The sequence below is a fragment of the Heptranchias perlo genome, chromosome 19 (assembly GCF_035084215.1).
Source record: "Heptranchias perlo isolate sHepPer1 chromosome 19, sHepPer1.hap1, whole genome shotgun sequence".
NCBI lineage: Eukaryota > Metazoa > Chordata > Chondrichthyes > Hexanchiformes > Hexanchidae > Heptranchias > Heptranchias perlo.
Window position 1 is genome coordinate 1,616,362 of NC_090343.1, and position 25,658 is coordinate 1,642,019.

General features: G+C 48.3%; 2 protein-coding genes and 1 long non-coding RNA gene across 4 annotated transcripts in view; 2 read left to right on the forward strand and 1 right to left on the reverse strand.

Moving 5' to 3' along the window:
• cyc1 (cytochrome c-1) lies at positions 1-18,131 on the forward strand. The gene is made up of 7 exons (XM_068000146.1): positions 1-109; positions 8,189-8,376; positions 9,273-9,399; positions 12,611-12,768; positions 13,852-14,012; positions 15,964-16,064; positions 17,181-18,131. Exons 1-7 carry the CDS (start codon positions 32-34, stop codon positions 17,283-17,285), a joined length of 918 nt encoding a protein of 305 aa, XP_067856247.1. The 5' UTR covers positions 1-31; the 3' UTR covers positions 17,286-18,131.
• Positions 4,994-22,582, reverse strand: LOC137335065 (uncharacterized). Its single transcript, XR_010966321.1, has 2 exons — positions 22,435-22,582; positions 4,994-5,343 (listed from the first exon to the last, which is right to left on the reverse strand). It is a non-coding gene; the product is annotated as an uncharacterized lncRNA (long non-coding RNA).
• A 63-nt stretch (positions 22,583-22,645) lies between these two features.
• The window catches only part of ergic3 (ERGIC and golgi 3), a 52,267-nt gene continuing 49,254 nt past the window's right edge, over positions 22,646-25,658 (forward strand). For both annotated transcript variants that reach the window (XM_068000147.1, XM_068000149.1), the window contains exons 1-2: positions 22,646-22,770; positions 23,638-23,708. In XM_068000147.1, coding sequence (XP_067856248.1) covers positions 22,683-22,770; positions 23,638-23,708 — 159 coding nt within the window. In that variant the 5' untranslated portion in view covers positions 22,646-22,682. The remainder of the gene's footprint in view (positions 22,771-23,637; positions 23,709-25,658) is intronic.

A 25,658-nucleotide genomic window follows, 5' to 3' on the forward strand; every position in this document is an offset into this window, starting at 1 on the left:
GTATGCTGGGAGTGAGGTCGGGACACCCAAGATGGCGGCGCTGAGAGCGGCGGCGGGGAGCGGGCGCGCTCTCCTCCACACCCGGCAAAATACCCTCCACAGCTGCAAGGTAAGGCGGGCGGGGGACTGGCCTGCGCCCCGAGGCCGCGGCGGGGCAGCACATTGGCCGGGCGACAGGCACAGCCGAAAGCGGGGCCTCTAATCGTAATCAGGCCGCCGCTTACGTCAAGGTCACTCCCTCCTCCGGCCGCCGTTAGACGGTCGGGACCCGGGGCGGCTCCGGGGCTCCCCCGGGAGGAAGGGGGCCCGGGCCGGTCACAGCGGCAACCAGGGGGCTGGGGAGAAGGCCGGGCTTTGTGGAGAAGGCCGGGGGATGAGGGGGTGACCTCGGCCAAGGTCTGACCCCAGGACCCGAACCATCAACTCCCCCTAAAAAAGCACGAACTCTCGGGGTCCAGCGCCCCAGGATCGGTGTCAGGGATCAATAAAAGCCGGAGGCGGCGGCACCCATCGCCCCGGGCCTGTCCCGGGAAGGGCTCTTCCTCCGGCCCGCCCCCCTGCCCTTTTCCCTAATATCCATCCACTGTCCCTTTAAAAACTCTCCTGGAATCTCCTCCCCACCGGGGTTTCTGCTGGGACATCCCGCGTCCCAACAACCCTCTGCATTAAAGATTTCTCCTCACCTCTTCCCCGCTTTTTTTGATCACCTTAATTTTATGCCCTCTAGTTTTTCGCCTTAACCTTGTCAACCCCTCCATCAGATCTCTTAACCTTCTCTGCTGATGAAAACAGTCCCAGTTTCTCCCGTCTCCTAATTAAATGTAAGGAGTCGCACAACACCAGGTTATAGTCCACCAGCTTTATTTGATATAGTCAGTGATTTCAAATAAATCGGGTGGACTATAACCTGGTGTTGTAAGACTCCGCACATTTGTCCACCCCAGTCCATCACCGGCATCTCCACATCACTCCTAATTAAAGCCTCTCCTCCCTGGAATCATTGTGACTCCCTCCTGCACCCTTGTCACGGTCCTTTCAGCCTCCCTGATCTAAGGGAATAGATTATCCAGAGCAGGGCCGAGGGAGCCCTTGAGTGAAACAGTGGCCTGTCTTGCACAAGATCTTATGCCACAATTTGAAGATGACCAGAAAGTTCCAGTCAACATTCTCCCTTAACCAAAAACAAAAAACTAGACATTTATTTCATAGAATCATACAGCACAGGAGGAGGCCATTCAGCCCATCGTGCCTTTGAAAGAGCTATCCAATTAGCCCCATAGCCCTGCAAATGTTTATTTTTTGAGTATTTATCCAATTCCAAATTCATTGCTGTTTATTGGTGCAAAATGGCTTTTGTATTTTCCAACATAATGTTTCATAGTTGTATGAAGCATTGAGATATTTCTGTCATGCTTTTTTCCACAAAGGATTTTAAATGTTGGGTGTTTTAAAACAAAATGCACTAAGACAAAAGATGGTTAGAATGTTAATGAACTAATATCTGATGTTTCGTCCTAGATTGTAAATAATAAGTCATTTGTTAACAGGTCTTGACATTCGATAAACAACTCCCATCCATTGTGTTGGAAAGTCTCTTTCTGGTTGTGAACAGATGGCGATCAGGGAACAGAGACACAGGCAGTCAGCTAGGTCTACTAATGGAAAGCTGAGTGTGCCAGCTTTAGCTAGGTTCAGTAGGAGAACGGATGGTGGTTAGTTAGGAGTTATTCTATTTAAGTCACGCAGGATGGGCCACTGTGGGGATGTGTAGTATCATTATTTTATATTCTGCAAAGGCAGGTTGTATTGATGTGACTAGTTGCACAGCGCTGGAAAAGACCTTATCAAAGTCACAGATGACATCCTTGTTACTGTGACCGTGGTAAACTCTCCATCCTCATCTTTCTCGACCTGTCTGCAGCCTTTGACATGGTTGACCACACCATCCTCCTCCACCGCCTGTCCTCCGTTGTCCAGCTGGGTGGGACTGCCCTCGCCAGCTTTCATTCCTATCTATCCAGTCGTAGCCAGAAAATCTTCTCTTCCCGCACCGTTAACTCTGGTGTTCCCCAAGGATCTATCCTTGGTCCCCTCCTGCTTCTTTACATGCTGCCCCTCGGCGATATCATCAGAAAACACGCTACAAACTCTGTTCCCTAACCACCGACTCTCTTCCCCACTCCCCGGCCACTGTTTGAGGTTGAACCAGACTATTCGCAGCCTCGGCGTCCATTTTGACCCTGAGCTGAGCAGCTGATCACATATCCGCTCCATCACCAAGACCGCCTACTTCCACCTCCGTAACATCGCCCATCTCCGCCCCTGCCTCAGCTCAACCGCTGCTGAGATCCTCATCTATGCCTTTGTTACCTCAAGACTCAACTATCCCACTGCTCTCCTGGCTGGCCTCCCACCTTCCACCCTCCGTAAACTTGAGCTCACCAAAAGCTCTGCTGCCTGTATCCTAACTTGCACCAAGTCCCGTTCTCCCATCACCCCCTGTGCTCGCTGACCTACATTAGCTCCCGGTCCGGGAACAACTCGATTTAAAAAAAAAAAAGAAATTCTTATCCATGTATTCAAATACTTTGCATCGGTCTTCACTAGAGAAGAGGATGCTGCCATTGTAGCAGTAAAGGAGGGAGTAGTAGCAATATTGGCTAGGATCAAAATAGATAAAGAGGAGGTACTTAAAAGATTGGCATTACTTAAAGTAGAAAAGTCACCCGGTCTGGATGGGATGCATCCGAGGTTACTGAGGGGAGTAAGGGTGGAAATTGCAGAGGCTCTAGCCACAATCTTCCAATCCTCCTTAGATATGGGGATGGTGCTGGAGAATTGCAAATGTTACACCCCTGTTCAAAAAAGGGGGAAAGGGATAAACCCGGCAATTACAGGCTGGTCAGCCCAACGTTGGTGGTGCTGAAACTTTGAAAAGTAATCTGGGACAAAATTAATCGGCATTTGGAAAAGTCTGGGCTAATAAATGAAAGTCAGCATGGATTTGTTAAAGGAAAATCATGTTTAACTAACTTGATTGAGTTCTTTGCTGAAGTAATGGAGAGGGTTGATGAGGGGAGTGCGGTTGATGTTGTGAATATGGACTTTTTAAAAGGCATTTGATAAAGTGCCACATAATAGACTTGTTAGCAGAATTAATGCCCATGGGATTAAAGGGACAGTGGCAGCGTGAATACAAAATTGGCTAAGGGACAGAAAAGCAGAGAGTAGTGGTGAACGATAGTTTTTTAGACCGGAGGCAAGAACATAAGAAATAGGAGCAGGAGTCGGCCATTCGGCCCCTCGAGTCTGCTCCGCCATTCAATCAGATCATGGCTGATCTTCAACCTCAACTCCGCTTTCCAGCTTGATCCCCATATCCCTTGATTCCCCTAGAGTCCATTAATCTGTCGATCTCAGCCATGAATATACTCAATGACTCAGCATCCACAGCCCTCTGGGGTAGAGAATTCCAAAGATTCACAACGCTCTGAGTGAAGTATACAGTGGTGTTCCCCAGGGGTCAATATTAGGACCACTGCTCTTTTTGAGATATATTAATGACCTGGACTTTGGTATAGAGGATATAACTTCGAAGTTGGCAGATGACATGAAACTTGGAAATGTAGTAAACAATGTGGAGGATAGTAATGCATTTCAGGAGTTCATAGACAGACTGGTGAAATGGGCAGAAACATGGCAGATGAAGTTTAACGCAGAGAAGTGTGAGGTGATACATTTTGGCAGGAAGAATGAGGAGAGGCAATATAAACTAAATGGTACAATTTTAAAGGGCGTGCAGGAACAGAGACCTGGGGGTGCACATACACAAATCTTTGAAGGTGGCAGGACAAGTTAAGAAGGCTGTTCAAAAAACATATGTGATCCTGGGCTTTATTAATAGAGAGGCATAGAGTACAAAAGCAAGGAAGTAATGCTAAGCCTTTATAAAACACTGGTTAGGCCTGAGCTGGAGTATTGTGTCCAGTTCTGGGCACCACACTTTAGGAAGGATGTCAAGGCCTTAGAGAGGGTACGAAAGAGATTTGCTCGAATGATTCCAGGGATGAGGGACTTCAGTTATATGGAGAGACTGGAGAAGCTGGGGCTGATCTCCTTAAAACAGAGATGGTTAAAGGGGGATTTGATCAAGGTATTCAAAATCATGACCGGTTTTGATTGCTTAAATAAGCAGAAACTGTTTCCAGTGACAGAAGGGTCAGTAACCAGAGGACACAGGTTTATGGTGATCGGCAAAAGAGCCAGAGGTGAGATGAGGAATCATTTTTTTACGCAGTGAGTTGTGATGATCTGGAATGCGCTGCCTTAAATGGTGGTGGAAGCAGATTCAATAATAACTTTCAAAAGGGAATTAGATAAATACTTGAAGAGAAGAAAATTACAGGTCCGTGGGGAAAGAGCAGGGGAGTGGGACTAATTGGATAGCTCTTTCGAAGAGCCGGCACAGGCACGATGGGCCGAATGGCCGTCTCCTGTGCTGTACCTACTGTGAAATCCCTCCATGGCCTCGCCCCTCCCTATCTCTAACCTCCTCCAGCCCCACAACCCTCTGAGATCCCTGCGCTCCTCCAATTCTGGCCTCATGCACATCCCAGATTTTCCTCGCTCCACCATTGGCGGCCATGCCTTCAGCTGTCTCGGCCCTAAGCTCTGGAATTCCTTCTCTGCCTCTACGTTCTCCTTTAAATCGCTCCTTAAAACCTACCTCTTTGACCAAACTTTTGGTCGTCTGTCCTAACATCTCATTTATGTGGCTCGGTGTCAAATTTTATCTGATAACGTCTTGTGAATCGCCTTGGGATGTTGTTACTAACGGTGCTATATACCCCAAAAAATAGTTAAGAAAATAATGGGACTTAAGATAGATAAATCTCCAGGACATGATGGTACAGAAAACGTGCCTTTCCCAGTCGACGTTCCCTGTGCTTGTGGAGAATGGCGCCTGGTCAAACAAAATAAATGGAGAACAGTATTGCTGGAAGGCCGCTGAAGTGCTCCCTTCTGAAAGCCTGAATTTTATTAGCAAGGTAAATGTCTTGGGATATTCTAAGGGTCCCCAATTGATTGCCGAGCCCGTCCCCGAGTTTCAGCTTTGTAGTTTTTTTTTTCTTTCTTGGGACTTCAATACTCCTGAATCGAACCTTCCCTTTCTCCAACAAACGTCAGGTTTTTAAAACCTTTTTCCAGCACTGGACTAAGCCCATTCATTATGATCTTTTGCTTTCTGACTGGCTGCGTTCACAGTCTTGGTCCAGCAATCCTGATTGGGGTACGTTGCTCTCAGAATGGACAGTGTCGCACGCTGGACCAGCTTCGTGCAGGCTAAAACAATCAAACAGATTTATTTACAATTAAATGCATACAGAAGCAGGAAATGCTAGATAAATTGAAGTGTGGGTAGGATTTCAAAAATATACCCAAGCCTGCTCCCTCCAGCTCTGGATTGCTGCTCCCTACCATTCAAGGCAGACCTTGCAGCCGTTTGGAATCTCCTTCCATCTTTCAAAATCCTCCTAAAACACTTTCTCTTTGAGTACTTTCTGTTCTCCTCTAACCCTCCCCATTCCTGCTTGGATCTTGTTTTCCACTGCCTGTAAAGTGCTCTGATGTATTTTTGCTATTACAGATGTAGGTGGTGGTGGCATTTTTTGAGATGTTTTATCTTATGGGGTGGCAGTTGACCCTGTGAGTGGGACCTGTCTCGGGTAGTGCTGAGGGCGATGCTGATGTCTGTGTAAGAGGATCTGAGAGCGGTGGCTGATCTTCCTGGTGGTGAGGTCTTGGCCCGCTCAAGGTCAGTCCCAGTTTGATGTTTTGTGAATGAAGTATCTTCAATCTCCTTCTCTGAACAGTCAGTGCGCTGGTGTGTGTAGCTGATGTAGAATTACCTTTTCATACTCGGATACATTTTCCTTTCTCAATCTCGTGTCATGTTACAAATGTGTGTTTTGCAAGATAGGAACAGGAGGAAGACAAATCAGAATATTTTAATGGCGAGAGACTAGGAACTGTGGAGGAGCAGAGATTCGGACACAGATCACTAAAAGCCAATGCACAGGTGCAAAAAGTAATCAAAAAGGCTAATGGAATGTTGGCCTTTATCTCAAGGGGGGCTGGAATACAAAGGTGGGGGAGGGGGAGTGATGCTTCACTTGACAGAGCCTTGGTCAGACCCCACCTGCGTTCAGGTCTGGGCACTGCACCTCAAGAAGGATATATTGGCCTTGGAGGGGGTAAAGCCAGAATGATACCAGCAACAACTTACATTTATATAGCGCCTTTAACGTAGTAAAATGTCCACAGGCGCATCATGGGAGCGATTATCAAACAAAATTCGACACCGAGCCACATAAGGAGATATTAGGACAGGTGACCAAAAGCTTGGTCAGAGAGTTCGGTTTTAAGGAGTGTCTTAAAGGAGAGAGGTAGAGAAGCGGAGAGGTTTAGGGAGGCAATTCCTGAGCTTAGGGTCTAGACAGAAGGCACGGCTGCCAATACCAGGGCTTAAAGGGTTAAATTGTGAGGACTGGTTGCATAAACTTGGGGTGATTTAATCAGGGTGTTTAAAATGATGAAAGGATCTGATAGGATAGATATAGAGAAACTGTTTCCTGGAGGAATCCAGAACAAGGGGACATAACGCAGAGAAGTGTGAAGTGATACATTTTGGTAGGAAGAATAGGGAGAGGCAATATAAACTAAATGGTGCAATTTAAAGCAGATGCAGGAACAGAGACCCCCGGGGGTTTACGTACATAAATCTTTGAAGGTGGCAGGACAGGTTGATACAGCTGTTTTTTAAAAAAAAAAGCATATGGGATCCTGGGCTTTATAAATAGAGGCACTGAGTACAAAAGCAAGGAAGTTATGCTAAACCTTTATAAAACACCAGTTAGACCTCAGCTGGAGTATTGTGTCCAATTCTAGGCACCGCACTTTAGGAAGGATGTCTAAGGCCTTAGAGAGGGTGCAGAAGGGATTTACTAGAATGGCATCAGGGATGAGGGACTTCAATTACGTGGATAGGCTGGAGAAGCTGGGATTGTTCTCCTTAGAGCAGAGAAGGTTAAGGGGAGAACATAAGAAATAGGAACAGGAAAAGGCCATATGGCCTCTCGAGCCTGCTCCGCCATTCAGTCAGATCATGGCTGATCTTCGACCTCAACTCCACTTTCCCGCCCTATCCCCATATCCCTCGATTCCCCTAGAGTCCAAAAATCTATCGATCTCAGTCTTGAATATATTCAGTGACTCAGGAGATTTAATAGAGGCGTTCAAGATCATGAATGGTTTTGATAGAGTAAATAAGGAGAAACTGTTTCCAGTGGCAGAAGGGTCGGTAACCAGAGGACACAGATTTAAGGTAATTGGCAAAAGAACCAGAGGGGAGATGAGGAGAAATTTATTTACGCAGTGAGTTATGACCTGGGATGCGCTGCCTGAAAGGGCGGTGGAAGCAGATTCAATAATAACTTTCAAAAGGGAATTGGATAAATAATTGAAGGGGAGAAATTTGCAGGGCTGTGGGGAAAGAGCAGGGGAGTGGGACTAATTGGATAGCTCTTTCAAAGAGCCAGCACAAGCACAATAGGCCGTAAGATTCTATGATTTAAAAAATAGAGCTAGACCATTCAGGAGTGCAATCAGGAAGCAATTTTTCATAGAGGGTAGTGGAAATCTGGAACATTTCCCCCACCCCCAAAACAAAAATGCTGTGGATGCTGGGGGTCAGTTGATGCTTTCAAGACTGAGATTGATAGATTTTTATTAGGTAAGAGATATGGATCAACAGCAGATAAATGGAGTTAAGGTACAGATCAGCCATGATCTAATTGAATGGCGGATCAGGCTCGAGGGGCTGAATGGCCTCCTTCTGTTCCTATGTAAAATACGGATTCAGCTGTGCTGCTTCTGCAGTTGAATCCTCCAGCTGAAGAATGGCTCTTGGGTAAAGTACTGGAGCAACAAGAGCCGGTGGCATCAGGGTAGGAGAGGGAGTAAGCTGGAAAGGAAACGGTTAGGAGAAACTTTTGTGCATCTTCCCTGTAATGTTCATCCAGTATTTATTTAAAAAGGAAGAGGGTTCTGATAATTGTCTAATCTGTAGTTTGAATACTAACGCGCGGTATTGAATTCTGACCGGTACGTCCTGTCTTGTGTCTTGAAGGCCAGGATGTCCTTTGCTAGCCTGTCCCGTGGGAAGAAGGTAGCGCTGTCCACACTAGGTGTGCTTGCTGCTGGGGGCAGTGCCCTCGCGTTGACGCTGCATCACTCTGTATACGCGGACCTGGAGCTCCATTCTCCCACCTACCCCTGGAGTCACAATGGGTTCTTATCGTCACTCGACCATGCGAGGTGAGAGAATTTTAATCCAAGGGCCGTGCAATGGGCAGAGATTGAGTGTGGTGCTGATTAATAAAACAGCCTGAGCTGCTCTTAGTTGGTTCGAGCACTGGTCCGTGTGGGATTGAACTGTACAGACCAGGAAGAGCCTAGGTTTGATCAAAGGTCTACACTGTTAGTTGGTCTCAGTGGGGCAGCATTTGAGGACAAGGGTTGGCCTCTGTGCCCTTGATCGGGGGTGGGTTCCCATTCCTGGTCCGTATTCAGCGATCCCTCCTGGAAAGTGGACGTTGAGAACGAGATCGGGCTTGGTTTTGTTTCGCCTCTACAGTTGAATAGCTTGCTGACACTCGCAGTTTAAGCTCAGACAGGAATGGTCACTTGAGCGAGGTAACATTGGGGGCCGAACCCCAGGCTCGAGTGAAGGTGGTTAAAGATGGTCGCACAAAACCACCTTAAAACAGCAGTCCAGATTTCTGATTAAATGGACACAGAGACTGCTACAGTAATAAATTCACTCTTACTGAATGCTACTTTATACAGAACACTTTCCAGATATTATTGCAGCATTTATATTATAACAGTCCAGTGTCCATTCTTGTCCAAAAGTTGGAGCTGAATCATTAAATCTTTTTGCAGTAACACGATAGCCAGGGCTTGAGCTAGTGGGAGTACAAAACTTTGTAGGTTTAAAACATTGAAACCCATTCTGTTTTCCCTCGAGTATGTTCAGCCTGTAAGGGGCTGACGTGCTTGTAATACAAACGGCTGATCTTTTCCTGTGTGTTAATGGGACTCACCCTGGAGGGCTGCCTGCTTTGGGAGGGGGGGGTATGTCGGGGGCACTGTTTTTTGGAGGGTGGAGTTAAGGCACTTGATTTAAAGCTGCTGCCTTGCTTTATTTCCAGTGTTCGTCGTGGTTATCAGGTGTACAAGCAGGTGTGTGCAGCCTGTCATAGCATGGAATACCTGGCCTTCCGAAACCTGATCGGAGTGTCTCACACGGAGGACGAGGCCAAGGCTCTGGCTGAGGAGGTGAGAACACGGACTTTATTTTAATTTTCCTCATCGAGGTGAGGGAGTCGGCACTGAGTGGGTTGGTGCTGGGGAATAAAATAATTTTGTATTTCAAGCATCGAGCACTCCCAGCTCGTGCACAGACTGAGTTGGACGCAGAGTAAAAGCTCCTCTGCTTTGTCACAACAGTGCTGCTCAGCCCCATCCTTGGGAGAGCATTCTGACTGCATCAGTCTGGCATTTCCCATTTCCCACACCAGCCCCTCTAATTTGCAAATTTGTGGCCCCTGCCCACTTTGAACTGGATTGATATTGCCCCAAACTCGTTCCACTTATGGCCTTTGTAGCCAGCAGATAGAGGAGACTTTCATCCTGTCAGAACCCGGGTCCCAGTGCTGAAAATCCACCTTTTTGTTTAAGTAACTGGCTTACTTGGTGAGAGCGTTGCCCCTGCTGATATAGAGCCTTGTGGACCAGAAAGGCCTGGGTTCACTCCCTGGTTTCCACTTACATGTTTGGATCTTTTTTACCATTCTTACTGTAGATTATTTCACCTCATATCCTTGATCACACTTTGAGAATGTCCCTATTAAGCTGGAGATCATTCAGAAACAGGTGAGGTACCAAAGGACAGTGTGGGACCATATCATGGGTCAGGGCCTTTAGAAGGGGAGGAGGGGAGATAATTAATTGTTTTGCTGACATCAAAGCAATATTTTTGAGTGAAAATCCCGAGCCATAGAAAAGATACAGTACAGAAGGGGGCCATTCGGCCCATCGTGTCCGCGCCGGCACGAAGAACAACCAGGTGCCCATTCTAATCCCACCTTCCAGCACCCGGTCCGTAGCCCTGCAGCTTACAGCACTTTAGGTGCAGGTCCAGGTACTTTTTAAAAGAGTTGAGGGTCCCTGCCTCTACTACCAATTCGGGCAGTGAATTCCATACACCCACCACCCTCTGGGTAAAAAAGTTTATCCTCATGATCCCTTTAATACTTCTGCCAATCAGCTTAAATCTATGTCCTCTAGTTCTTGAACTCTCCGCTAGGGGAAACAGGTACTTCCTGTCTACTCTATCTGGGCCCCTCATAATTTTGTACACCTCAATCAAGTCTCCCCAAGGAAAACAAACCCAGCCTATCCAATCTCTCCTCAGCTGCAATTTTCAAGCCCTGGCAACATTCTTGTAAATCTTCTCCGCACTCTCTCCAGAGCAATTACGTCCTTCCTGTAATGTGGTGACCAGAACTGTGCACAATACTCCAGCTGTGGCCTGACCAGCGTTTTATACAGTTCCATCATTACATCCCTGCTTTTGTACTCTGTACCTCGGCTAATAACGGAGAGCATTCCGTATGCTTTCTTCACAACCTTATCTACCTGTACTGCCACCTTCAGGGACCTGTGCACATGCACTCCAAGGTCTCTCACTTCCTCTACCCCTCTCAATATATTCCCGTTTACTGTGTATTCCCTTTTACTGTTTGCTCTCCCTAAGTGCATTACCTCACACTTCTCCGGGTTGAACTCCATTTGCCACTTTTCCGCCCACTCCACCAACCCATTGATATCTTCTTGGAGTCCACAGCTATCCTCTTCACTATCAACTACACGGACAATTTTTGTGTTGTCTGCAAATTTGCAAATCATGCCCCCTACATTCAAGTCCAAATCGTTAATATATAGCACAAACAGCAAGGGACCCAACACTGAGCCCTGTGGCACACCACTGGAAATGGATTTCCATTTGCAAAGACATCCATCAACTTTTACCTTTGTTTCCTGTTACTGAGCCAATTTTCGATCCAATTCGCCACATTTCCCTGTATCCCATGGACTTTTACCTTTCTGACCAGTCTGCCATGTGGGACCTTGTCAAATGCCTTACTAAAATCCATCCCTTCAGCAACCCGTGCAGGGCCCATTGATGATGGTTGGCTTGTTTTCCAGTGTAAGCCGGTACAGTAAGTAATAACAACCTGTCTGACTATGAAACATTTCCAAGCCAATTCGTCATCCTGTCCGTGCATGACGTCCACACGCTTGTACTCCAGGTGTCACTGGGTGTCTGTCAGGAGCAGGAACGCTAGGGGATTTAACGCCCACCCCGTCGAGTTTAGGATTCTGAGAACAGTTATACTATCTCCCTGCTTGCCCTGAGAACTGCGGTCTCATTGCAGACCAGGGTCTGAACCTCAGACCTTCTGGTTGATGCAGCTCAGTACCTGTATCTCACGGTGCCTTAATCCACTGAACTACTGGAGCAGTGATGTTGGGAAAACTTCAGCAAAGGGTCACATGGGGAGCAGGAGGTGAGTTATTTTGGAGGCACAATTCTAAAAGGGGTGCAGGAACAGAGATCTGGGGGTATATGTGCACAAATCGTTGAAGGTGGCAGGGCAGGTTGAGATAGCGGTTTAAAAAAGCATAAGGGACCCTGGGTTTTATAAATAGAGGCATAGGGTACAAAAGCAAGGAAGTCATGGTGAACCTTTATAAAACACTGGTTCGGCCACAACTCGAGTATTGTGTCCAGTTCTGGGCACCGCACTTTAGGAAAGATGTGAAGGCCTTAGAGAGGGTGCAGAAGAGATTTACTAGAATGATTCCAGGGATGAGGGACTTTAGTTACGTGGATAGACTGGACAAGCTGGGGTTGTTCTCCTTAGAACAGAGAAGGTTGAGAGGAGATTTGATAGAGGTATTCAAAATCATGAAGGGTCTAGACAGAGTAGATAGAGAGAAACTGTTCCCATTGGCGGAAGATCAAGAACCAGAGGACATCGATTTAAGGTGATTGGTAAAAGAACCAAAGGTGACATGAAAAACTATTTTTTCCACAGCGAGTGGTTAGGATCTGGAATGCACTGCCCGAGGGGGTGGTGGAGGCAGATTTAATCATGGCCTTCAAAAGGGAACTGAATAAATACTTGAAGGGAAAAAATTTGTAGGGCTACGGGGATAGGGCGGAGGAGTGGGACTAGTTGAATAGCTCTTTCAAAGAGCCAGCACTAGCACGATGGGCTGAATGGCCGCCTACTGTGATATAATACTGCTCATGGAGGACAAACACCGACACGGATTGGTTGAGTCGAATGGCCTGTTTCAGTGTTGTAAAACTGCTGGTGCTAACTTTAGAGCATTTTTGTCAGTAATCAGTGGGCAGTCCCGAGCAAAGCAGATGTCTGCTCTTTATTACCGTTGCGCTCTCTCTCCCCACCACTCCTAGGTTGAAGTGCTGGATGGACCAGATGAGAATGGAGAAATGTTCACTCGCCCTGGCAAACTCTCCGATTATTTCCCTAATCCATATCCTAATTCCGAGGCTGCAAGAGCATCGAATAATGGATCTCTTCCACCTGACCTCAGCTGCATTGCAAATGCCAGGTACCTTCCTTGTACTCGCTGTGGTGCTCCACCCTAATGTTCCTCACGAGATGTCTTTGTATTTGAACCTTCCACAGCTGAAATCTGCATTCATTTCTATGAATGCAATCTGGTTACAGTCTGAAACTTCAGTTGCCCCCCTCATAGAAGAGACACAGCCTCCTTCTGTGCTGCATCAATCTATGATGGAGGGGACAGACCCTCCCCCCGTCCCAGTGGGTAATGAAAATCGGTAAATATTTGAGTGTCCCCAAATTTTGGTCTAGCCTGCGGTTCTGTCTGTGCCTGTTGATGAAGACGAGAACAATGGAAATACAATCATCGTGTAGTTCAGTTCTGTGCATGGGGTCCCCTGCGAGCGGTGACTCACTTCTGCAAAGCCGTGAATGTCCAAAAGACAGTGGGGCCGAAAATCGGCAGTTGGGGCAGAATTGCACCCATTGGTTCCCTCCAGTGTTGTCGGTATGAGGGCACCTCATTACCATGAGACAGGCAGGCGTGAGTGCCACACACCCACCTGAACACTGGCCTGAAACTGGTGGTGGGGGGAGGGGTTGCCCAGGAGTCCACCATCCTTGCCCCAATCCATGGTCTCTGGGCCGAAGAGACCAAACCTGTGTGGAGAGAGGTAAGGAGAAATTTCTTCACACAGGGCTGTTGGAGCACGGAATGCTGTGCCTCAGGGTGGTTGAGGCAGACGCCATTGCATCTTTTAAGGGAAAATTGGATAAATATTTGATGCAGAGGAAGGGAACGGGGCAATGGGGAGAGAGCAGGACAATGGCAGTAGGTTTGGGTTGCTGTAGCAAAGAGTCAACACAGACAAGATGGGCTGAATGGCCGCCTTCTGTGCTGTAATATTTATGGTTCTAAAAAATGTAGATTGCAGAACCCCCCACCCCCGGATCCACTCACCCAGTTTAAAACGCTGTACTTTTATTCACCAAAAGGAGTTGAAGTATAAAGCAAGCTGTGCAACGAGGCAGTGCCTGGTGCAAGACGTTGTTCTGTAGAAAATCCTTGATGAAATTTAAAGCCTTGAACTCTCTGTGAGGCTACAGACTCATTGTTTGTCTCCTGTAGGCACAGTGGCGAGGATTACATCTTCACCCTGCTTACCAGTTATAGTGAACCTCCCGCTGGCATCAGTCTCCGAGAAGGCCTGTACTACAACCCCTACTTCCCTGGGGAGGCTATTGGAATGGCCCCTCCTATCTACGATGAAGCCGTTGAGTTTGAGGATGGTAAGACTTGGATAGAGCAGAGTTATACCTGCTGGTGTCATTACATTGGTGTACAGAATCTCCAGTTTGCTTTTATCCTCTGTTTCTCCCCCTACGTTCCTGAAAGAGCAGATTCTTAAAGTGGCAAGTTGGATTCAAAATTGGCTCAGTGGCAGGAAGCAAAGGGTAATGGTTGATGGGTGTTTTTGTGACTGGAAGGCTGGTTCCCCAGGGCTCAGTACTAGGTCCCTTGCTTTTTGTGGTATATATCAATGATTTGGACTTAAATGTAGGGGACATGATTAAGAAGTTTGCAGACGATACAAAAATTGGCCGTGTGGTTGATAATGAGGAAAGCTGTAGACTGCAGGAAGATATCAATGGACTGGTCAGGTGGGCAGAAAAGTGGCAAATGGAATTCAATCTGGAGAAATGTAAGGAATGCATTTGGGGAGTGCAAACAAGGCAAGGGAATACACAATAAATGTGAGGATACTGAGGGGTACAGAGGAAGTGAGGACCTTGGAGTGCATGTCCACAGATCCCTGAAGGTAGCAGGACAGGTAGATAAGGTGGTTAAGAAGGCATATGGAATACTTTCCTTTATTAGCCGAGGCATAGAATATAAGAGCAGGGAGGCTATGCTAGAACTGTATAAAACACTGGTTAGGCCACAGCTTGAGTACTGGGTACAGTTCTGGTCACCACATTACAGGAAAGATGTGACTGCATTAGAGAGGGTACAGAGGAGATTTACGAGGATGTTACCAGGACTGGATAATTTTAGCTATGAGGAAAGATTGGATAGGCTGGGGTTGTTTTCTTTGGAACAGTGGAGGCTGAGGGGAGATTTAATTGAAGTATGTAAAATTGAGGGGCCGAGATAGAGTGGATAGGGAGGACCTATTTCCCTTAGCAGAGGGGTCAGTGACCAGGGGGCATAGATTTAAAGTGATTGGTAAAAGGATTAGAGGGGAGCTGAGGAGAATTACTTTCACCCAGAGGGTGGTGGGGGTCTGGCACTCACTGCCTGAGAGGGTGGTAGAGGCAGAAACCCTCAACTCATTAAAAAAGTACCTGGATGTGCACCTGAAGTGCCGAAACCCACAGGGCTACGGACCAAAAGCTGGAAAGTGAAAATCCAAATATACTACATCCACTGGTTCCCCTTTATCTACCATGCTAATTATATCCTCAAAAAACTCAGTTGGATTTGTTAAATACGATTCATAAAACCATGTTGACTCTGCCTAATCATATTATGATTTTCTAAGTGCCCGGTTACCACTTAATAATGGATTCCAGCATTTTCCCGACGACTGATGTCAGGCTAACTGGCCTGTCGTTCCCTGTTTTCTCTCTCCCTCCTTTCTTGAATAGCAGGGTTACATTTGCTAACTTCCAATCCATGGGGACCATTCTAGAATCTAGGGAATTCTGGAAGATCAAAACCGATGCATCCACTATCTCTGTAGCCATCACTTTTAAAACCCTAGGATGTAGGCCATCAGGTCCAGGGATCTGTCGGCTTTTAGTCCCATTAATTTTTCTAAAACTCTTCCTTTACTGATATTAATTACTTTAAGTTCCTCACTCTCATTATAGCCCCTTGGTTCCCCACTATATCTAGTATGTTTTTTTGTCTCTTCTACTGTGAAGACAGATACAAAATATTTGTTTAATGTCTCTGCCATTTCCTTATTTGTCATTATAATTTCTCCTGTCTTTGACTCTAAGGGACCCACGTTTGCTTTCGCTACTCTCTTTTTATATACTTGTGGAAGCTCTTACAATTTAAAAAAAAATTTCTTGCTAGGTTACTCTCATATTCAATTTTCTCCCTCTATTAATTTCCGTCTGTCTACGATCCTGAATGTTAAAGCCCACACTGCACTGTGCCACTGGCGTTGAGATTATTGTAGTCTGCTGTTTACGTGCTGGGCAGTTACTGTTTTCCTCCTCTAATTTCCAGGTACCCCAGCAACGATGAGCCAGATCGCTAAGGATGTCTGTGTATTCCTGCGCTGGGCCGCTGAACCCGAACACGACCAGCGCAAGCGCATGGGCCTGAAGGTCAGCGATCCACCTGAACCTTTATTATTCATTCTGGGGATGTGGGCATCACTGGCAAGGCCAGCATTTATCGCCCATCCCTATTGATACAACTGAGGGGCTTGCTGGGCCTACTTCAGAGGGTAGTTAGAGTTAACCACTTTTGGTGTAGGACAGGAGTCACATATAGGCCCAGACCAGGTAAGGACGGCCTATATTAGTGAACCAGTTGGGTTTTTACAACAATCAGACAGCTTTGTCTGCTGTTGAGGGCCCATTGAGTGCAGGCGGGAGAGCTGAGCTCAGTTTTGACCAGGCAGCTGAAGGGGAGTTGATGTGGTAAATGTCCTGGGGGGGTGTTAAGTTGTGTTGAGATCCTTCTGATGAGTCAGTGAGCAGCATCACAGTACAGACCTTTACAGACTGCACCGATGAAGACTTTCTCCCAGGGGATTCAAAAGAAGAATTTTGTCTGAATCTGTGGTGTAGGAAGACAAGCTCCCAGAGTATGGGTTTACTGCTCACTCAGTACCTCACTGTGAAATGTTCCTTTAAACAAAGCAGATATAAAGTTGTTGACTTTTGAAAGAGAAATTGAGCACTGTGCCCCCTCAATGGCTCAACGGGGGAATGTGCTGATATCCTGGTCTCTGCCCAGCTCGCTGCCTTTATCTCGGGTGGCAATGATTGGCATCACTGTCCGCAGCTTGAGGTGCTAGTCAGAGTGGGCCTGGGCCCCTGATTGATCTGCGCTGGAACCTGCTTGAGTTGATGTTGACTGAGGGCAGAATTGGGCTTGGGCTTTGCTGCTGCCCCAGTGTTTCCAGGCTGGAGAAGGGTCCCTCTGGTACAGTACTGGGCACTGCCAGCTGCAGTGGAACTGTAGCTTGGTATACACCAGTGAGGGAGGTGTACATGGAGGTATGTGTCAGGACGGGGGAAGCAGTGATTATGATAGTAACTGTTAAGACATGGACTGCACAATTTTGCAGGGCTATGGGGAAAGACCAGGGGAGTGGGACTAATTGGATCGCTCTTTCAAAGAGCCGGCACAGGCACGATGGGCCGAATGGCCTCCTCCTGTGCTCTAAAATTCTAATATGGATGACACTGCACTGAGCTTCTCTTCTCTTACAGATGCTGATGTTCTCAGCTCTCCTTTGGCCGCTGCTTTACTACATGAAGACGCTCCGATGGTCTGTTTTAAAGAGTAGGAAGATCGCCTACAGACCTCCAAAATAACTCCCCACAGCGGGGATGCTCTCGACTCCAGTAGCGCCTGATCAACTACATTCTCGGCAACGTGGATGCAGGCTGGACTTAAGGGGATGGTTTCTGGGGGGGTGGGGGGACAATAATGAACAGTTTTCAAATAAATGGGCATTCATCGGGGGCGTTATTTAAAGCATGGCGCTATTAAAAGAAGTTTGTATTGTCAAACTCCTTAGATCAATGGGTTGGATTACTGGCTGTGATTAAATGGATAATCCCACAGACTATAACTTACAAACCTAAATGTGCTCCATCGGCAAAGGGTCTCCTGACAGTGGCCTGTCTTCAATATTTTTAAAGGGGGTTTTAGAAATAAACTTGGAACAGTCCTGCCCTCCAATGACTGGTGAATGTTGTCTTTCACTAACGGCCACTGGCTTTTGGTCCTCACAGAACTCGATCCCCCAAATGGTGGTAGAAATTCTGGAATCCCTTTTAATAAACATGGACACCACGAATCAGTGGCCCCTGGAGATGGGGAAGGAAATTCCCAGGTCTCTCTGGGGCTTTGTGTACTTTGTGGTTTGGTGAAGTAGCAGTGAGAATCTCTGTAGGGTTCAGGTGTTAGTCTCACCAGAGCATTGGTCTGAGAAGGCTCGCTATTCTGAATCAGCAGGGAGCAGTTGGAATCCCGATATTGTCTCTGTCATAAGGAGGTTTGACCTTATTTTAATTCACCTCCAGAGTACGTTGTTTTTGTGATGTGTGTTTGGTCCTACTGTGAGTTGAAGGATTCCCTTCGTTAAACTATTACTGTGCACAGCATTGTGTAAATATTTAATGACCTGAAATGTTTAATAAATACTATGCTGCGGACCTGTTCTGCATTGCTTTCCACCGTGCCCCCTTCTCCCCCCGTTTGTACTGCAGACTCCACTCTCCAATTTCAAGCCAGGGAGGGGGCTGATTAAGCAGCAATAGTGTCTATTGGCTGGGGCTGGAATGGAAGAGAGACTCCACCCAACCAAAGTTTCTAGTTTTATAACTGAAATCACAGGAGGGATCAGCCTGCTGTTTTATTTATAAACGTATGCACTTTAGACAGCTGGGGTTTCAGGAGGTACAAATATTATTTATAACCTCTGCCCCTGACCCCATTTGGCAGGGGGGAGGAAAGAGGAGAATGAAGTAAGTTGTGCAGCTTGTAATGTTTAAAATATCTATCTGCTCCAATCTGTCAACACCTTATCTGAAAATTGGCACCTCTGACAGTGCTGCACTGGAGTGTCAGGTGAGGCTGAAACCTCCCTGACCTCCATCACCTAGAAGGACAAGGGCTGCAGATGCACGGGAACACCATCACCGCCAAGTCACAAACCATCCCGACTTGGCCAAGTCGGCAGTTCCTTCATTATCACTGTCAAAATTCTGAACTCCGCACTTAACAGCACCGTAGGAGAACCTTCACCACACAGACTGCAGCGGTTTGAGAGGCAGCTCGCCACCACCTTCTCAAAAGGCAATAAATGCTGGCCTTGCCAGTGACACCCACATCCCGAGAATGAATAATAAAAAAAGCCCACAATGCTGAGGTGATTTAAAGGGCCATGATGTGGAGATGCCGGTGATGGACAAATGTAAGGAGTCTTACAACACCAGGTTATAGTCCAACAGATTTATTTGAAATCACAAGCTTTCGGAGGCTTCCTCCTGACACTCACCTGACGAAGGAGGAAAGCTCCGAAAGCTTGTGATTTCAAATAAAGCTGTTGGACTATAACCTCGTGTTGTAAGACTCCTTACATTGATTTAAAGGGGAAAGTGTATTCTCCTAAATTGCTGCATAATCCTAGACACTAAAGAAAAACTACAAATGATAGGAATAATTGTGCTGGTGATAGACTCCAGGTCAGTCAGCATCTCAGAGACTTGTACTGATGCAGCACCTCATCACTTCACAAAGAGGTGTTTCGAAGTGCAGTTCCAGGTGTTCGCAAATACACACGTTCAGTGCCAGCAATGTCCCTAAAAACACAAGCAGTAAAGAAAAGAACTTTCATTTCTATAGCACCTTTCACCACCTCAGGCTGCCCCAAAGCACTTGACAGCCAATTAAATATTTTTGATGTGTAGCCACTGTAGGAAATGTGGCATCCAATGTCCGCACAGCAATGTGATAATCACCAGATAATCTGTTTTAGTGATGTTGGTTGAGGGTCTCTGACAGCACTGCGCTCCCTCAGTACTGGCCCTCCGCCAGTGCAGCATCCCTCTGTACTGGCCCTCCGCCAGTGCAGCATCCCTCTGTACTGGCCCTCCGCCAATGCAGCATCCCTCTGTACTGACCCTCTGCCAGTGCAGTGCTCCCTTAGTACTGGCCCTCCGCCAGTGCAGTGCTCCCTTAGTACTGGCCCTCCGCCAGTGCAGCATCCCTCTGTACTGACCCTCTGCCAGTGCAGTGCTCCCTCAGTACTGGCCCTCCACCAATGCAGCATCCCTCAGTAGTGCACTGGCAATGTCAGCCTGGATTATGCACTCAAGTCTTTGAGGAGGCTTGAATCTACAATCTTGTGTACTGGAGAGATACACCAACAGAGTCAAGCTGGCACTGAAGAGCAACTTCACTCTGGTACAATGCTGCCAGCTTCCTCTCTAGAGACTTCAGAAATATTGGAGCAGCACTGTGCAGAGCCTCAGTTGGGACATGCGCTCGGCTGTGTCATTAGGGGAACTTGCTGAGGGGAGGTCCTGTTTTCATGAGGAACCAGGATGGGATGCCCTTGTACATCTCCCGTTCAATGCATCACTAGGGATTGGCAGTCTGCCTTCTCTGTCTCCCTCCCTAGTATTGGTGCTCGCACGACTCACCGCTTAGCATTGGTGCTCAGATGATGAGGTGTAGTTGAGGAAACGCTGCAAAATAACCTTTCAGCACTCCAGCTCCTCTGGGGGGATAGTGGCATTAAATATTTGACACTTGAGTGATACTGTAAACTAGTGAATAAATCCTTGATTCTTCATTTAATCCATTAACCTATCCATTTCAGAGATTTGTTCAATGTGTACAGTGCCAGCAAATTGCAAATGTAACACTGCGTGACTTAAAAACTTGACACTTGCTCTCCGCTGTCACAGTAAATTTACTGAAGTAATACTTCACATGTCTGATACTGAAATTGCAGGCTTCAGAGATAGAATATTTCTAATATTATTTACAGTTTTACAAAACTTGCCCTTTTATCTCCCCAAAACTCCTGCCCATTTATTTAAGTAAAGTAGTCAATTCTTTGCTCTGTGTCTGATGGTGAGGTTCCAATATTTGCTTAACCTGCTCCCTCCTTTTCTCAATAATTTACACGATAATAAACAATTTCTTTTTCTCCCACTGTGGATTTGTAGTTCCTGTTGGAGTCACACTGCCTGGAAACTCCATCCCCTGCGCCCCCACCAGTCCCCAGACTGGGTCAGTCACTACAGTCCAGGCCGCAATGATTGACTCAAGTTTTAATGTCCAAGGTCAGCATCAAAATGCCTCATTCGTTCCCTGATTCAAACATCCTTCGCCCTTAGTGGTACAAAAGATGCCACATTACAAGACAATTATGGATGAGGAAGGCCATTCAGCCCATCTTCATTCACCCACCCAGAGATCAAATCTCTCTTTCCCACCCCTCACTGCAGAATCCAATTGTTTCTTCAACAACTGCAGGATTTTGCCTCCATTTTTGGATCTGGAATCCATTCCACGTATTTTAAGACTGCCTGGTGTGTGAAGACCTTCCTCATAACATCTAAGTTTGCCTTTACTATTTTGAAAATTGTAATCACTTTACTCTTGACTTCTAGTTCTCAGATTAGGTATTTCTAACAAAGTGACCAATGCCATGGGTTAATGTAGAGTAATTTATGAATGATTGCTTTAAAGTTATTCATAATTATTCTTCTGATGGTTCAGAAGGTGAACACATTGCCTCTTGACAACTGAGCAGTGCTGAAGTAGTTAATCTCAGCAATTGATAAACTCTGACTGGTGACTCTGAGCTAGAGAGGGGGCAAACACAGCTGTGGATTCATATTCCTGGACAGTGAGTGAGTTCACATTGGGTGAGGACATGATGCCCCCCACAGTTAAATAGATTTCCAATACTCACTAACGAGGGCTGCCTTTTGGGCAGTTTGCACGGGTAAAGGAGGGAGGCAGCCACGGAACTTTCACTAACTGCCTGTCCCTCGGTAAGAAAGACTCGCATTTCTGGAGCACCTTTCACAATCTCAGGACATCCCAGAGTGCTTTACAGCCAATTAAATCATTTTTGAAGTGCAGCTGATTCACACACAGCAAGATCCCACACACAGCAACATGATAATAACCAGATCATGTTAGTGATGTTGGTCGAGGAATAAATATCAGGGCTCGGGGCCCAGGACCCCGGGGAGAACACCCCGCCGCCCCGCTCCCTTCCAATAGTGGCCGTGGGATCTTTTACACCCACCTGGGGGGGGGGGGGGGGGCGACAGGGCCTCGGTTTAACATCTCATCCAAAAGACGGCACCTCCGACAGTGCGGCGCTCCCTCAGTACTGACCCTCCGACAGTGCGGCCCTCCCTCAGTACTGACCCTCCGACAGTGCGGCCCTCCCTCAGCACCGACCCTCCGACAGTGCGGCGCTCCCTCAGCACTGACCCTCCGACAGTGCGGCCCTCCCTCAGCACCGACCCTCCGACAGTGCGGCGCTCCCTCAGCACTGACCCTCCGACAGTGCGGCCCTCCCTCAGTACCGACCCTCCGACAGTGCGGCGCTCCCTCGGTACCGACCCTCCGACAGTGCGGCGCTCCCTCAGTACCGACCCTCCGACAGTGCGACGCTCCCTCAGTACTGCCCCTCCGACAGTGCGACGCTCCCTCAGTACTGCCCCTCCGACAGTGCGACGCTCCCTCAGTACTGACCCTCCGACAGTGCGACGCTCCCTCAGTACTGACCCTCCGACAGTGCGGCGCTCCCTCAGTACTGACCCTCCGACAGTGCGGCGCTCCCTCAGTACTGACCCTCCGACAGTGCGACGCTCCCTCAGTACTGACCCTCCGACAGTGCGGCGCTCCCTCAGTACTGACCCTCCGACAGTGCGGCGCTCCCTCAGTACCGACCCTCCGACAGTGCGGCGCTCCCTCAGTACTGACCCTCCGACAGTGCGGCGCTCCCTCAGTACTGACCCTCCGACAGTGCGGCCCTCCCCCGGTACCGATCCTCCGACTCTCTATTTTAGGCCTCAGGCTCCACTCACGTGACGGCCGCTCTTTTAGCAAAACGGCGTCAATCGTGATTGCGCGGTGACGTCATCGCGATTCACAGCCAATAGGCGGCTCACGCCGCGCCGCGTTGCCGGAAGTGGATTGAATGTGTTTCCGGGGCAGCGGCCGGCCCGAGGATGGAGGTTCTGAACCGGCTCCGCCAGTTGGACGCGTACCCCAAAACCCTGGAGGATTTCCGGGTGAAAACATGCGGGGGAGCGATGGGTGAGGCCCGGGGGGAAATGATGGGGAGAGTGGGGGGGCGGTGATGGGGAGAGTGGGGGGTGACGGTGATGGGTTAGGGGGGGCGGTGGTGGGGAGAATGGGGGAGAGGGTGAGGGGGGCGGTGATGGGGGGAGGCGGTGATGGAGAGGGGGAGGTGGTGGGGGGAGGGGGGAGGTGGTGGGGGGAGGGGGGCGGTGATGGAGAGGGGGAGGTGGTGGGGGGAGGGGGGCGGTGATGGAGAGGGGGAGGTGGTGGGGGGAGGGGGGCGGTGATGGAGGGGGGGCGGTGGTGGGGGGAGGGGGAGGTGGTGGGGGGAGGGGGGCGGTGATGGAGGGAGGGGGAGGTGGTGGGGGGAGGGGGGAGGTGGTGGGGGGAGGGGGAGGTGGTGGGGGGAGGGGGGCGGTGGTGGGGGGAGGGGGCGGTGGTGATGGAGAGGGGGGCGGTGGTGGGGGGAGGGCGGTGGTGGGGGTGGTGATGGAGAGGGGGCGGTGGTGGGGGGGAGGGCGGTGGTGGGGGTGGTGATGGAGAGGGGGCGGTGGTGGGGGGGAGGGGGGCGGTGGTGGGGGGAGGGTGAGGGGGGCGGTGATGGAGAGGGGGCGGTGGTGGGGGGAGGGGAGGGGGGGGAGGGAGGTGATGGAGAGGGGGCGGTGGTGGAGAGGGGGCGGCGGTGGGGGGAGGGGGGCGGTGATGTGCAGAGTGAGGGGATGATTGGGGTAATGAAGGTGATCAGTAGTTGAGGGTATTTGTTATAATGAGGAGGTGATTTGATGGGGTATTGTGACACTGAGGATTGTTTGGGGCGGTGGGGGGAATGGTTGGGGTGTTACCGAGGGGTCCAGTCTGTAACGCTGTTTCTTTCTCCCCCAGTGACTGTGGTCAGCAGTCTGATTATGCTGCTGCTGTTTTTCTCCGAGCTCCAGTACTATCTCACCAAGGAGGTGAGTCTCTCGATATTCTTACCCAGGGCTCCTCCATCTGCCTGAGATCATCACATACTGTTCACTTTTTTCTTAAATATCATTTTAAGATTTTTATTAGAAATTATTTATGGTACAATTATGGCATGATGATTTCTGGCTGATTTTAGGTGGGGGAGCACCAATGTGTCCAGGGAGGAGCAGGGGGCTCGCCTGGAACTCAGGCTCAGGTACTTGGGGTGTCTGCTGCCAGGTGTGGGAAATGCTGTGTTGCTCATAGCTCTGGCATCGTGCTGGAGAGTTCTAGAAATATTTGTTTTTAATGCCCGTTATTTTGCACACTGAAGTGCAGGGTGACACCTGCTCTTGTTCCATGATCTTGTGGCACAGCAGTCTGATTCCAGCAGCAGTTTTGAGAGCTGATCGCGGTGAGCTGCCTGTTTTCCCCCACTCCCGGCAGCTGCAACCTTTCCTTTCACCGCCTAAAGTGCAAAAAAAGTGGGAAGCAGAATTTCTGATTCCTAAATAGAACCATAGAAAAGATACAGCACAGAAGGGGGCCATTCGGCCCCTCGTGTCCGTGCCGGCTCGAAGAACAACCAGGTGCCCATTCTAATCCCACCTTCCAGCACCCAGTCCGCAGCCCTGCAGCTTACAGCACTTTAGGTGCAGGTCCAGGTACTTTTTAAAAGAGTTGAGGGTCCCTGCCTCTACCACCAATTCAGGCAGCGAATTCCATACACCCACCACCCTCTGGGTAAAAAAGTTTATCCTCATGTCCCCTCTAATCCTTCCGCCAATCAGCTTAAATCTATGTCCTCTAATTCTTGAACTCTCCGCTAGGGGAAACAGGTACTTCCTGTCTACTCTATCTGGGCCCCTCATAATTTTGTACACCTCAATCAAGTCTCCCCTCAACCTCCTCTGCTCCAAGGAAAACAACCCCAGCCTATCCAATCTCTCCTCATAGCTGCAATTTTCAAGCCCTGGCAACATTCTTGTAAATCTTCTCTGCACTCTCTCCAGAGCAATTACGTCCTTCCTGTAATGTGGTGACCAGAACTGTGCACAATACTCCAGCTGTGGCCTTACCAGCGTTTTATACAGTTCCATCATTGTAACTGCTTTTGTACTCTATACCTTAGCTAATAACGGAGAGCATTCCGTATGCCTTCTTCACAACCATATCTATCTGTACTGCCACCTTCAGGGACCTGTGCACATGCACTCCAATGTCTCTCACTTCCTCTACCCTCTCAATATATTCCTGTTTACTGTGTATTCCCTTTTACTGTTTGCCCTCCCTAAGTGCATTACCTCACACTTCTCCGGGTTGAACTCCATTTGCCACTTTTCCGCCCACTCCACCAACCCATTGATATCTTCTTGGAGTCTACAGCTATCCTCTTCACCATCAACTACACGGCCAATTTTTGTGTTGTCTGCAAATTTGCCAATCTGCCCCCTACATTCAAGTCCAAATCATTAATATATACCACAAACAGCAAGGGACACAACACTGAGCTCTGTGGCACACCACTGGAAACGGATTTCCATTCACAAAGACATCCATCGACTTTTACCCTTTGTTTCCTGTTACTGAGCCAATTTTCGATCCAATTCGCCACATTTCCCTGTATCCCATGGGCTTTTACCTTTCTGACCAGTCTGCCATGTGGGACCTTGTCAAATGCCTTACTAAAATCCATGTAGACAACATCCACTGCACTACCCTCATCAATCCTCCTTGTCACTTCCTCAAAGAATTTAATCAGATTTGTAAGGTATGACCTTCCCTGAACAAATCCATGCTGACTATCCCTGATTAAACCATGCCTTTCCAAGTGACAGTTTATCCTATCTCTCAGTATTGATTCGAATAGTTTGCCCACCACCGAGGTATATCTGACCGGCCTATAATTTTTCGGCCTTTCCCTCGTACCCTTTTTAAACAATGGTACTACGTTTGCA